A 15,119-nucleotide genomic window follows, 5' to 3' on the forward strand; every position below is an offset into this window, starting at 1 on the left:
ATAATAGTTTCAAACCAAGAACTCAAAGAAACTTAACACTACCTAATGAATCATACAGTTCAAGACAGGAACCTTTGTAAGGGATTGTCAAACCAAGGTGTGTTTTGGTTTCTAAATTACTAATTTTTACCTATATGATTATATAGATCAAATGATGAACCTGAAATGAACCAGATCTGGATGATCAGCCAGTTGAACATGAAGTTTTGTCCCATCTTAATCCAATAATCCTCAAAGGAAGTTTGACAAAGCAGAAATGCATGTTTCCAAACAGCCCATGAGTTAATTTAATACATTCTGTAGGCCAGTCAAGGTAACTCCATAAACCAGTTACTTATAGCAACTGTACAGATGTTGACCATCAAATGTGTATACTAATAAGTTAACACGAGGAAATCTGCAGATGCTGGAAATTCAAGCAACACACACAAAACGCCGGTGGAATGCAGCATCAATAGGAAGTAGTCAGGATGAAGGGTCTTGGCCCAAACCGTCGACTGTACTTCTTCCTACAGATGCTGCCTGGCCTGCTGTGTTCCACCAGCATTTTGTGTGTATACTGACAAGTTATTTGCCTTTGTATAAACGGAGTAGCATAAAATAGCTTTAAGTAGGGACAATCTGTTCTTGTACACTTATATTATTGGACAAGATTCAATGTGGTTGCTTTGTTGCAAACAGAAATGCTACCAGATTAAAAGATTTGCCATGTTTAAAGATGCTATGCTATAAATAAATAATTACTGTACCTATCTGGATGTGTATGCTGTGTTTTAATGCATTTGTGAATACATCACTATAGCTTTAATAGGTTTTTTTTTAATTGTCTTCCATTTGATTCAGAAATTTCATTTGGGACAGCTCTGAATTTAGGATTTGTTGGGGTTGGATATAAAGGATGGCCTGCTTTAAGTCTCATTTAGCCAACTACTTTCAAAAATTTTACAATTCAGACTTCATAATCTAAAGAATTTGCATGTATATTAGCACATTTCACACTATCCTGAAGTAATTTAGAGGGTGCAAAAGTACAGTATCCTTCAGCTCAGTAAAGTTCAATCTAATCTCTTTGAAATCACGACACAAGTTAACAGGCTACAATATGCAATCAAGATACGGGGCAGGATTCAAATCTGTGACTTGAAGTTGAAATCAAGAAAATTGTCACTGGGTCCAGTTTAAATACTGTAAAACTTAGGGCAGATACCAAATAATACTGCCTGGAACAAGCACCTTCAGCAGTTTTCCAGCATGTCCTTCAGAAACTTCAAGTGACAACTGTTGCAGCTTCAGAAAAGACACGATTGGCAACAAGATACAGCTGCAAACAGCTTCTGGATCATGTTTGATCTACATCTTACAATTTACCCAGAACTTGCTTAACTTGTGTGGTTAAAATGATTTTGTGAATTGTAAATCTAAATAATTTTCATATTAAAAGCAGAATGTAGTTAAGACAGTCAAGATATGATAGTCATAGTCTGAATATTTATCCTTAATTTACCCAAGTTGACACTTAAAAGGACAGAAATTTAAAAAATCCACTTGCAAAGGGACTACCCATTCAACTGTAAGCAGTCTGTCTAAAATAAAAAGCAAATTACAGGTGTTTAAGTTCAATAAATTTATTAATGACAATTGCTGGCGCCAAACTCAGTTACACAGTAAAAGTAACACCCGAATCATTGTGCAGTGGACCACAAAGATTCGCATGTCATATACACAGTTTGAAATTAGTGAATAACACAATACACAGTACTTTCTTCAGAAATGGACATGGAATTCCAGTACTTTTTTTCAGAATTGGATTTCACTTCAACTTACTGAAGATCTGCTCAGCCACCTGGAAGAAAAGAATTGATTTTTATTTCCAACTTCTTTATTGAGCTGTCATATGAAAATTCAATGAATGATTTAGGAAATGCCTCAAAGAAGGGCATCCAAAAAACCTATGGCTAGGTGGATTTATGGCTTTTAAACTGACAAGGAGAGCAAATAACAAAGTAGATTTCCTATCTTGATCTTTAAAAACAGACTTCAACAGAAATGATTGTTCAGTTAAGGGAAAAAGGCAACCTAGTTAGACAACCCGGACAAGGCTTTCAAGAACCGACACGTGACAAATTGTCACCCTTTCTATTGTAGGAAACTTAATACCAGAACTAGAAAACAAATGATGATAGTTCTCTAAAATTTATTTAGACCACTTAATTTCTCAAATGTTCAGTTCTAATCTCTAAAATTAGTAGTATTGTCTCTATTTAGTCCTCCAACATAAACACTGGATGTCAAAAATATCAAAAGTCAGATATTTATAGTAACAGGTTCAATAAAACAACTTTTCTTTGATGAATTCCAAAATGTTCTCAGGTATTTATGAAGACGGTACTAAATAATACTTCAAGTGGTAACATCAGAATTGTGCTACCAGGGTATTATATCAAAAACACAGGAGGATGAACAGCACCTAATGAGTAAATTGGAACTCTTTCCTAAAAGACAAGATGACAATGCAAGTGTTTATTTCCCTCTCAGAATAATGAAAAAGTGCTTACACAGTGGTCACGGGCATGCAGGAAATCAAAAAGCTCCTCTGTGCATGTTTCTGTTGTTTCTGATCTCGAGTTCACTCGATCTGTGCATATGTCCAGGCGTGACCGCAGTTGCACACACTGTTCAATCTGCTCGCATTGCTCCCTGATGTTTGTTATGGGATCCTAAGAAAAATCAAATATTTTAAGTAAACCAAATAGCAGAGCGAAGAAAGGGCGCTGAGTAGGCTACGGTCAATTATGGAAAACCCTGAACATCCACTGCATAGCACCATCCAGAGACAGAGAAGCAGCTTCAGCGGCAGGTTGCTATCGATGCAATGCTCCTCAGACAGGATGAAGAGATCAATACTCCCCAATGCCATTCGGCTTTACAATTCAACCGCCAGGAGTAAGATATGTTAAAGTGCCGGGGTTAGGACTCAATGTATTTAAGTAAACTACTTAAGAACTTTTTAAAAGCTATTATTAATGCTTTTTGAGAGGGTGATTTTAGATGCATATCATATTTTTACTGAGTTAAGTATTGTATGTAATTAGTTTTGCTACAACAAGTGTATGGGACATTGGAAAAAATGTTGAATTTCCCCATGGGGATGAATAAAGTATCTATCTATCTATCTACATTTTAATAGCATACAAGCACATTTCCCTATTTAATCATTGGATTTTACATTCAATTTGAGTGTGAGATACCTGCAAAAGACATGACAATCTTTCTTGTATGCATGGATAGCTGGTTAGCAGATTGCATCACTGTCTGGTATGGAGGGGTGTGGGTGGCTACTGCACAGGACAGAAAGAAGCTGTGGAGGGTTGTAAATTTAGTTTGTCACCATCTTGGGTACCAGCCTACAATGTATCCAGGACATCCTCAAGGAACAGTATGTCAGAAAGGCAGCGTCCATTATTAAGGACCCCCAACACCCATCAGGTAGGAGGTACAGAAGCCAGAAGGCACACACACTGTGATTCAGGAACAGCTTCTTCCCCTCTGCCATCCAATTCCTATATGGACATTGAACCCGAGAACATTACCTCATTTTTAAAAAATATATATTATTTTCTGTTTTTGCATAACTTTTAATCTAGTCAATATATGTATACTGTAATTGATTTACTTATTATTATTTTTTATTCTTTATTATGTATTGCATTGAACTGCTGCTGCTAAGTTAACAAATTTCACAACACATGCTGGTAATAGACCTGATTCTGAGATTTATAAAATTTGCAAGAATAGCAAAAAACAGGGTTTAATACAAAACTACTAAACCAGAATCAGATTGCAATGTCAAAGATACATTCTACAATTGTCTACAGTACCTCATATTTATGGTAATTACTTAATTCTCAATTACGCATGTTGCAATTTTAAATAATTATGTTACATTACTAACAGGTTTGTCATTGCTTAGTAATATTCTTAAATTTGCCTTTGTGAGATCAAGCAGAAAAATGAAAATACCTTGATGACAGAAATAATACAAAAATGAATGTTTGCAAGCGGTTGCTATTAGCCTTACTGTAGCATAGCAGACAATTTCAAGCAAAGAATGAAAACTAAAAATTGGCAACAAGAGATAGAGCATTGTACGCTTACCTCATCTATTGCTGGAATACTAACATATCCTATAATACATGATGAAACAATCAGATCAAATCCTCTGCTATCACATCTAAAACCACCAGTGACGAGAAATAACTGGGTCAGGCATATTAGCTCCACATTTGAAAAATATGGCAGAGATTGGGAACTTAGTAAAATCTGGTGAACCTCCCAATTCCTCATTTCAACAGGGCTCAGTATGCACCACCCTTGATCTGGGTGGCTAAGTTGTCTTAATGTTCAACACCATTCGGACAGACAAATTCCAGACAAAGCACCAAGGTTAACATGTACTTGCATCTGCTGTACTTCATTCGTGGCACGTTGGCAATACTAGAGAGAAGAACACTTACTGGCCATCACTAATTACTATTTCAAATGCAGTGTAGAATCAACCTGGTTGGTTTGCAGTCAGTCAAGTGCAAACCAGATTGGCCAAAAAGATTAATTTTCTCTGTTAAATTACATTACTCAATGATAGTGGTTTTTAATGACAATTATCATTTTCATGGTCACTATTGCCTCAAGGTTCAAAGTAAATTATTAGCAAAGTACATATATGTCACCATATACAACCCCGAAATTCATTTTCTTCCTGGCATACAGTAAATCCAAGAAACGCAATAGAATCCATGAAAGACACCCATCAGGATGGACAAACAACCAATGTGTAAAAGATAAACTGCAAATACAAAAGAAAATAACAATAAATATCAAGAAAATGTAATGAAGAGACCTTTAAAGTGAGTCCATAGGTTGAAGGAGCAGTTCAGTGTTGGGGCAAGTGAAGTTATACCCATTGGTTTAAGAGCCTGACGATTGAGGGGTAATAACTATACATGAACGCAGTGGTGTAGTTCTTAAGGCTCCCGAATGTTCTTCCTGATGGCAGCACTGAGAAGAGTATGGTCTGAAAGGTGGGGGTTGTTTACGATGGATGTTGCTTTCCTGCGACAGTGTTTTATGTAGATGTCTTCAATGATGGGGAGGACTTTACCTGTAATGGGCTGGGCCATATCCACTACTTTTAATAGGAATTTCCATTCAAGGGCATTGGTGTTTTTATACCAGACTGTGACGCAATCAGTCAATATACTCTCCGCCACACATCTACAGAAGTTTGTCAAAGAATTAGATGTCATGTAGAATCTTCGCAAACTTCTAAGCAAGTAGCGGTGTTACTGTGCTCTCTTCTCAATTACACTTAGGTGCTGGGTGCAGGTGAGATACTCTGAAATAATAACACTAAGGAATTTAAAGCTGCTGATCTTCTCAACCTTCTAAACCAGGGCATCCAGCTTCCTCTTCCCGAAGTCAATAATCAGTTCCTTGGTTGTGATGACATTCAATCAGCGGCTGTTGTTTTGGCAATAGTCAGATTTTCAATCCGTCTCCTAAATGCTGATTCGTCGCCACCTTTAATTTGGCCAACAACAGTGCTGTCATCAGTAATCTTGAATATGGCATTGGAGCTGTGCTTAGCCTCATAGTCCTGATGTATGATTCTTCACTGCCCAGATGTTCCAGGGTTCAGTGAAGAGCCAATGAAATGCATCTGCTGTGAACCTTTTGTGACACTAGGCAAATTGGAGTGTATCCAAGTCACTTCTCAGGCAGGAGTTGATCAACTTCTCAAAGCTCGACAATAGTCATTGGGGGCAGGTTACCACGTTCTCCTTAGCATATGCTAGAGTATACATTTCAATTAACCAAATTAATCACATTTAAATTTCTGAGTGTTGGGGATTTGAACTTATCATTAGGATTATTAGTCCAGTAATACAATCAGCATATTATTGGGATATGCTCTGCCCGCAGTATGTATAATCCAGACTTGTGAACATGGTGTGCAGCTCACTACTCCGTGTCATCCAAATCCCCAAATGAGCCCATCCTGCTGCCTACATTTGACCGTCATCCTCTCTTCTCGTTGCTACCATCAGACAGAAAGTACATTGTTGCCCTGGAGCCACTGGGCTCTTGGACAAGCTGTTTTTGCCTCAGAACTGAACTGGCTCTATGGTTGTGGACTCACTTTCAGGGAACCTGGAGTTCATGTTTTGTATATTATTTGTTTACTTTTTTACTGTTTGTACAATCTTTTCTTTGCACACTAGGTCTTTGACAGTCTTGGCTGTATGGGCTTTTTGTGGATTCTTTGTTTTGTGGCTGCCTGCAGGAAGATAAATCACCAGGTTGTATATGGTATACATACACTGAAAACGTATTTTGAAGATTGCTGTAATCTGCTAAGGCTAACTTGTACTCTTCCCTGCCCTGTAACATGTACCAATCAAAAGGACAAGAAACTCTTTTGTAAAGACCATGTCTTCCAAATCTCTCAACATCTTGACATGGACAAAAACTGTTTTTCCCTTAATAGATATCAATATACAGGAATTCCCAGCGTAGTACTGATAGAAGTAACATCTGCGTGTACAAGAAGCGAAAAGCAATGTCCAATAAAAAAAGACTACCTGACATTTCAGACTAATCCTCAAATTAAAGGCTCATGTATATAAAATTTATACGAATGCCTTACCACTAATTCTTCTTCTTCTTCCTCTTCATCCTGAGAAAAAAAGTATAACAGGAAAGAAATGAAACAAATTGATCTACTAGTTATTTGTATTCACACAGCAAGTTTTACTAAGGAGTGCTAGAAAACATGGAAAGATGAAAACGAAAGCTGGGGTTCTAAATAGCCAAGTATTGAAGCAATTAAGTCCAAAGGAGATGAAAAAGAGAAAAACAGCAACTCTGCAATACAGGTGGAAATCTTCAATACTTCACTCAATTAACCACAATGAACAGTCAAGCTACAAGTCTGTGGTTGGTAGACAGGATGGAATCTGTGGCAAAGATCTGAGTTCATGGTAGTCATCAAATCTGTGTCAAAGATTGGAGTCCATGACAGGGAATCAAAGATGGCTTCAGTCTTTACAAAGTTTGACAGCTTATTCATGAATGCACATTGGACAATCATTTACTACACCAAGACAACAAAGAATTTCCAACCTACTATTAATAGCATTAGGTCAAATATTTTGTTTTATAAAAGGTTTACTTAACAAATAATTTAGTACACCATTTAAAAACTCATTACATGCAACCTTTAAAATTTCATGGAATTTTATAGAGAGTTGTTCACAAATAGCAGTAATTCCCACCAACTGAATACTAGAAACCACATCAAAATAAAGTTCCTCAAGAAAAAGGAAAAACATTGACAGTAACAACAAACCTAAATGTGCATATACATACTCTAGTGGTAACTGTTAATTTCACATTATCATGAAGGGAAATGCCAAATTTACTGACATTTTTGTTGAAATTTTAAGATCTGATCCTTTTTGTTTTACTGTCATGTTAAAGGACTGCATCTAACCAGAAGGGTAACACACACAAAATGCTAGAAGAACTCAGCGGATCACATAGCATCTATGGAAACGAATTAAACAGTTGACATTTCAGGCTGACCATTCATCAGGACTAGAAAGGAAGAGGGAAGAAGCCAGAGTAAGGTGGGAGGAGGGTAAAAGCTAGAAGGTGATAGGTGATGCCAGGTGTGTGGGGGGAGGGGGGATTGAAGTAAGGAGCTGGGAGTTGAAAGATAGAAAAGTAATGGACTGGAGAAGAAATCTGATAGGAGAGGAGAGTGGACCATGGAAGAAAGCAAAGGAAGAGGGGCATCAAAGGAAGTTATAGGCTGATGAGAAGTGGTGAGAGTGGAGCCAGAGGGGGGAATCGAAGAGGAAAAGAGGAGAAAAAAAAAGATGCTGGAGAAATCTATCTTTATGCCATCTGGTTGGAGCCTACCCAGATGGAATGAGGTGTTGCTCCTCCAACCTGAGAGTGGCTGCATCATAGCAGTAGAGGAGGCCATGGACAACATGTCAGAATGGGAATGGGGGATTGGAATTTAAATTATTTGGCTACTGGGAAATCCTGCTTTTTGTGGACAGAGCAAAGGTGCTCAATAAAGCGGCTCCCCACTCTATGCCAGGTCCACCAATGCAGAGGCTGCATCAGGAGCACAGGATACAGAAGATGACCCCAACAGATTCACATGTGAAGTGTTGCTTCACCTGGAAGGACTGTTTGGGGCCCTGAATTAAGGTGATGGAAGAAGGAAGAAAATGGGCAGATGTAGCACTTCTTCCACTTGCAGGGATAAATGCCAGAAGCAAGATTAGTGGGGAGGTACAAATGGGAAAGTAAATCACGGAGGGAGTAACAGGATCCCATTGAATGTGGCTGATGTTTTGGATAATGATGTGCTGGATGCAGAGGCTCATAGGATGACAGGAAGACGGGGTGAGATGTTCGGGAAATTACGATTGGGGAGGGGCAGCATCAATGGTAGAGGAAGGGAAACCCTGTTCTTTGAAGAAAGAGGACATCTCTGATGTCCTAGAAAGGAAAGCCTCACACTGGTATCAGATGTGGCAGAGACGAAGGAACTGAGAAAAGGGAATAGCATATATTTACAGGAGAACAGGGTGGGAAGAAGTATAGTCAAGATAGTCCTTGGAGTTGGTAGGTTTATAAAAGTTATCAATGGACAGTTTGTCTCCTGAGATGGAGACAGATTGAGAAAGGGAAGGAAGTTGTCAGAAATGGACCAAGTAAATTTAATGGCAGGGTGGAAGTTGGTGGCAAAGTTGATAAAATTGACGAGCTCAGCATGGCTGCATGAAGCAGCACCAATGCATTCATCAATGTAGCACAGAAAGAGTTGGTGGATGATAATCAGGGAAGGATTGGTACATAGACTGTTTCACCTAGCCAAAGAAAAAGCAGGCATAGCTGGGAGTCCACATGGGTGCCCATGGCTACACCTGAGTTTGGAGAATATGGGGCGCCAACAGAGAAATTAAGTGTGAGGACCAGTCCACCAGATGGAGGCGAGAAACTGGTTGAATCTGTTGTCAAGAAAGAAGCAGAGAGCTTTAAGGCCTTCTTGATGGGGAATAGAAGTGTATTGGGACTAGACATCCACGGTGAAAATGAGACGGCCAGCAATCTTTGGTAGGGGATGGAAAAGAACAGTGTAGGGTAAGGGAACTATGAAGTTGATGGCAGTGGATAGGAGATCTGAGTTGATGATGGTATTGGATACAATGTCTTGACAGTCTTGAGTGAGGTCCTTTTCAAGGGAAAAGTAAGAGGAAATGTCTGACAGTTGCAGCCTGACATCAGCAGAGTAGAAGTTAGCCCACCAGACAACAACAGCACGCCTCTGTGTACAGGTTTGATGGTGAGGTTGAGATTGATGCAAAAGAACCTCTCTTGATACCTCCTAACATCCACAAACCTAATTATCTGGGTAGGCCAATTGTTTCTGCCTGTTCCAGCCCTACTTGTGTCTGCATACCACAACTCCATTTTAAACCCTTGATTCAACCCCTTCACACATACAAACGTGGCACTTCATTCAATCTCACCAACATTCAATTCCCTCATTTTTACCACAGATGTCCAGTCCAGGAGACCACTTGTCGAGTAACTTCACTCTATCCACAAAAAGCAGGATTTCCCGGTGGCAACCATTTTAATGCCAATCCCCATTCCGACATGACGGCCCACGGTCCCTTCTATTGCCAATGAGGCCATTCTCAGGTTGGAGGAGCAACACCTCATATTCCAACAGGGTAGCCTCCAACCCAACGGCACGAACATCGATTTCTGGTAACTTTCCCCTCCTCTCCCTTCCCTCTTCTACAATGCCCCACTCTGGCTCCCTTCTTACCTCTTCTCACCTACTGCTTGCATCCCTCCTTCCCTTCCCCCTATGGTCCACTTTTCTATCCTATCAGATTTCTTCTTCTCCAGCCCTTTAGCTTTTTCAACTATCACCTTCCAGCGTCTTTCTTCATCCTCCCTCCCCCACCCAGCTTCACCTATCACCTTCTAGCTTGTCCTCCTTACCCTCCACCCACCTTCTTATTCTGGCTTCTTTTCCTTTCCAGTCCTGAAGAGTCTCAGCCTGAAACGTCGACTGTTTATACATTTCCATAAAAAATGCCTAAACTGTTGAGTTCCTCCAGCACTTTGCGTGTGTTACATAGAAACATAGAAAACCTACAGCACAATACAGGCCCTTCGGCCCACAAAGCTGTGCTGAACATGTCCTTACCTTAGAAATTACCAGAGTTACCCACGCCCTCGACTTTTCTGAGCTCCATGTACCTGCCAGGAGTCTCTTAAAAGACCCTATCATATCCACTTCAACCATTGCCGGCAGCCCGTTCCACGCACTCACCACTCCTTGAGTAAAAAGCTTACCCCTGACATCTCCTCTGTACCTACTTCCAAGCATGTTAAAACCATGCCCTCTCATGTTAGCCATTTCAGCCCTGGGAAAAAGCCTCTGACTATCCACTTCAGCAATGCCTCTCATCATCTTATACACCTCTATCAGGTCATCTCTCATCCTCCGTCGTTCCAAGGAAAAAAGGCCGAGTTCACTCAACCTATACTCATAAAGCATGCTCCCCAATGCAGGCAATGTCCTTGTAAATCTCCTCTGCACCCTTTTTATGGTTTCCACATCTTTCCTGTAGAGAGGCAACCAGAACTGAGCACAGTACTCCAAGTGGGGTCTGATTAGGGTCCTATATAGCTGCAACTTTACCTCTCAGCTCCTAAACTCAATTCCACGATTGATGAAGGCCAATGCACTGTATGCTTTCTTAAGCACAGTCAACCTGCGCAGCAGCTTTGACTGTCCTATGGACTCGGACCCCAAGTTCCCTCTGATCCTCCAAACTGCCAAGAGTCTTACCATTAATACTATATTCTGCCATCATATTTGACCTACCAAAATAAACCAGCTCATACTTATCTGGGTTGAACTCCATCTGCCTCTTCTCAGCCCAGTTTTGCATCCTATCAATGTCCCATTGTAATCTCTGACAGCCTTCCACACTATCCATTACACCCCAAACCTTTGTGTCATCAGCAAATTTACTAACCCATCCTTCCATTTCCTCATCCAGGTCATTTATAAAAATCACAAAGAGTAGGGGTCCCAGAACAGATCCCTGAGGCACATCACTGTCATGGTCCCATCTGGCTGTCCCCTATCTCGCTCCTATCTCCTTGATTATGCCTTTATTCCAGTCATTAGATTCCCAATTGGTGCTAGTTCACTTAATTACAGCACACCTGGTTTCCATCAGAGACTGCAGGATAAGAACTCTGGCATCACAACCACAGGTTACCAGTATATTGATCGATTCCCATGTGCTAACCTTGTTTCCTGATCACTTACTACCATTAGTTCTAAGTTCAGCGCCAGGCTCTAGATATTCTACGAAAACCTCGTCTCTGGGTCAAGACTCCCCTGGTTATCTGTTCCACGTTCACAACTGTGCAAGCACCTCTCAACCCTGTCTCCGTGTCCAGCACCTGGGTTCACCCCCAGTCACTCTTGTAACAAACACTGGTAATCGACCTCCATGCAGAATACGACCCGTCTACAAGCCTTCTGTGGGCTAGCCAATTCTGGATCCACAAAGCAATGTCCCCTTGGATCCCATGCCTCCTTAATTTCTCAATAAGCCTTGCATGGGGTACCTTGTCAAATGCCTTACTGAAATCCATATACACTAACTACATCTACTGCTCTACCTTCCATGTGTTTAGTCATAACCTCAAAAAATTCAATCAGACTCCTAAGGCACGACCTGCCTTTCACAAAGCCATGCTGACTATTCCTAATCATATTACGCCTCTCCAAATATTCATAAATCCTGCCTCTCAGGATCTTCTCCATCAACTCACCAACCACTGAAATAAGACTCGCTGGTCTATAATTTCCTGGGCTATCTCTACTCTCTCTCTTGAATAATGGAACAACATCCGCTACCCTCCAATCCTCCAGAACTTTTCCCGTCCCCATTGATAATGCAAGGATCATCTCCAGAGGCTCAGCAATCTCCTCCCTCAGTAGCCTGGGATACATCTTGTCCGGTCCCAGTGACTTATCCAACTTGATGCTTTCCAAAAGCTCCAGCGCATCCTATTTCTTAATATCTACATGCTCAAGCTTTTCAGTCCACTGTAAGTCATCCCTACAATCGCCAAGATCCTTTTCCGTAGTGAATACTGAAGTAGTGTACTCATTAAGCACTTCTGCTATCTCCTCCAGTACCATACACAGCGGACCAGTGTTGGTCTGGATTTCCAGCATCTGCAGAATCTCTTGAAGGGTAACCACACATAGGATGGAATAATGACAAATCTACATAGCAGTTCAATTAAGAAAATGGTAGCAATATTCTAGCAACCTTCACAAAATGATTACAGTATTGGAGGCCAGTTGACCTACTAAGTCCATAGTGTGTCAGCATAACAGAAATCCAATGAGCTCCACATTACCCTATCCTCTACAAATAGCCATGTACAATATACCAATCTGCCCTCACTAATGCCCCTGAGAGTGGCATTCATACACACCAAGTAAGGTCACTCATGTCACTTAGCTCTTTCAACAATCACCATTGTTCTATATCACCTAGTTCTTCATATTTCCACTGGGAATAGCTTCACTCTATTCCAATTGCCTTTATGGCTTTAAATCTTGGAACCTTTATTCCAAGGAAACTGTAGCTTCCCTAATCTATTCAATTAATGTCCTTTAACCTTGACTTTATTTAGTCTCTTCTAAAGTCCAAACATCCTTCCAAAAGCACTACATCTAAGAATAAGAGACTCCAATCGGGCAAAGACAGAGCTTAATAAAGTTTTATTTTTATTGCTTTGCTCTTACATTCCATGCCTGTCATAAGACCCCAGATTCCGTCAGTTTTTTTAACCTATTCTTAATCAGCCACGTCCCTTTCACTTATTATAGATTTATCCTTTTTAAAAATTGTTTTACGATGGTACCCGCTGACTTATATTGACTTGCTCACATTAGACTTTGCAGCAACTGAAATCAAGGTATAATTTGAAAATGTTGCTGAAAAGCAACACCAAAAGAGACATCAAGACATATCTTACCAAATACAAAAAACCCCACTCCCTTTGGAGCTAGAAACTCCAGCGTTCAGTGCTGGAAACATTCAGCATAATGGCGCGGGGTGGGAGGAACAGTTGCCTCCAAGTGAGCAATGGTATCTAGAAATGAAGGACACCTCAGGTCAGATTAAACCCTGTCACACTCGCATCTTCTTTTTATCCAGGGATCCCCACACTTCACAGCCCAACCGGCCCATGACCAGTATGTCCTTTGGCTCACCCCGCCACAGTGCCGAGACCTCGGCCTTGGTTTGCCCTTGGCTCTCCGCCCGGGGCCCAAATTTAGGGTCACAGCTACTTTTAGACCAGCGGTCACCTTTGTATCCTATGTCTCCTTTTCTTCCACCTTGCTCCACTTTCCTCCCTATTCTCAAGCAGTTACACTCACCTCAGGTTCTCCAGTATGGGACACCTCCTCGCCCTCTAAACCCATGGTACCAACTCGCAGCAGAGACCCGGCAACTGCACCGCGCACGCTCAGTAGCTCGCAGAAGCCCGGCAACCGCACCGCGCACGCTCAGTAGCTCGCAGAGGCCCAGCAACCGCACCGCGCACGCTCAGTAGCTCGCAGAGCCGCCCACGTTAAATACCCGGATGTCAGCACCGGCTCCAGAGGGTTTTCACTGAGAGGCAATGAGTGCGCTTTATGGCGCAGAAACCTCAGTGAATGAATTAAATTTTGTAAATGAAACAAGTGTGTGAGCAGAAAAAGGAATTCTGTCTACGTCAAAACACAAACAAATACTGGAGAAACTCGCCAGGTCAGGTAGCATCTGTGGAAATGAATAAACAGTCGACGCTTCGGGTCGAGACCCTTCAACAGTGGAAAGGGTGGGGGTGGAAGATGCCAGAATAAGAAAGTGGGGAGGGGAGGCATCTACAGAATATCTGCTTATGATTCCGTGTCACCCTTTAACGCACTGAGTCCCAGACCCCTCTTAAAAGACGTAATCCTAATTAAATCTATGCTCCTAGTTTTTAAGGAACAGATTTAGGCTATGCGGTCCATCGAGTCTACTCCATTAGTTCTTGACGGATTTATTTCCTCTGTCAACCCCACTGTCTTGCCTTCTCCCTATAGCCTTTAACGCCATATCAAGAAATTATCAAGCTCTGCTTTACATTCTGCATACCCTATGATTTGGCTTTTACAGCTGTCCGTGGTAATGAATTCCAGATTCACCACTCTCTGGCAAAAGAAATTCTTCATCTCTGTTCTAAAATGACATTCTTCTATTTTGAACCTGTGCCCTCTGGTCCTTGGCTATCCTATTATTGGAAATATTTTCTGCACGTCCACTCTATCTAGGCCTTTCAATATTAGTTACGTTTCAATGGGATCCCTCCTCCAGCGAGTACAGGGCCAGGCTCCTTACATTAATCCATTCATTCCCGGGAGCATTCTCATGAACCTGAGAATACGCACAAGACCTGGAAGAACTCAGCAGGTCAGGCAGCATCCGTGAGAAAAGAGTAGCCAACGTTTCGGGCCGAGACCCTTCATCAGGAATGGGGGGGAAGAGAGGGCCGAAGCCCAGTAAGGTCTCGGCCCGAAACGTTGGCTACTCTTTTCTCACGGATGCTGCCTGACCTGCTGAGTTCTTCCAGCGTCGTGTGCGTATTCTTTGATCCACAGCATCTGCAGTTGTATGTTTGTGTTTTTATTCTCATGAACCTCTTCGGGATCATCTTTAATGACTGCACATCCTTTCTTAGATTTTGGGCCCAAAACTGCTCACAATACTGGAAATACCTTATAAACCCTCAACATTATATCCTTGCTTTTATATTATATTCCTCTGGAAATGAATGTTAACATTGTATTAGCCTTCCTTACTACTAACTCAACCTGTAAGTTAACCTTCAGGTAATCCTAACTGCCTGAATTCACTACCCATTTAGAAAATAATCTGTGCTTTTATTCCTTCTAC

General features: G+C 41.2%; 1 protein-coding gene across 1 annotated transcript; it reads right to left on the reverse strand.

Annotated features, from left to right (window-relative positions):
* Positions 1 to 1,609: 1,609 nt before the first annotated feature.
* uqcrh (ubiquinol-cytochrome c reductase hinge protein) lies at positions 1,610 to 13,704 on the reverse strand. The gene is made up of 4 exons (XM_073062853.1): positions 13,577 to 13,704; positions 6,704 to 6,733; positions 2,556 to 2,717; positions 1,610 to 1,843 (listed from the first exon to the last, which is right to left on the reverse strand). The coding sequence occupies exons 1-4, from the start codon at positions 13,619 to 13,621 to the stop codon at positions 1,811 to 1,813; spliced, it is 270 nt and encodes an 89-aa protein (XP_072918954.1). The 5' UTR covers positions 13,622 to 13,704; the 3' UTR covers positions 1,610 to 1,810.
* Between the last annotated feature and the right edge of the window lie 1,415 nt (positions 13,705 to 15,119).

The sequence above is a fragment of the Hemitrygon akajei genome, chromosome 12 (assembly GCF_048418815.1).
Source record: "Hemitrygon akajei chromosome 12, sHemAka1.3, whole genome shotgun sequence".
In the NCBI taxonomy this organism is placed as follows: domain Eukaryota; kingdom Metazoa; phylum Chordata; class Chondrichthyes; order Myliobatiformes; family Dasyatidae; genus Hemitrygon; species Hemitrygon akajei.

Bases quoted from the DNA above. Each gene is read 5' to 3' on its own strand.
- uqcrh (XM_073062853.1), bottom strand. From the start codon at position 13,621: ATGGGTTTAGAGGGCGAGGAGGTGTCCCATACTGGAGAACCTGAG. The intron at 6,734-13,576 runs GTGAGTGTAACT...TTTTTTTCTCAG, and splicing joins CCCATACTGGAGAACCTGAG to GATGAAGAGGAAGAAGAAGA. The intron at 2,718-6,703 runs GTAAGGCATTCG...GATTTTTCTTAG, and splicing joins AAGAAGAAGAAGAATTAGTG to GATCCCATAACAAACATCAG.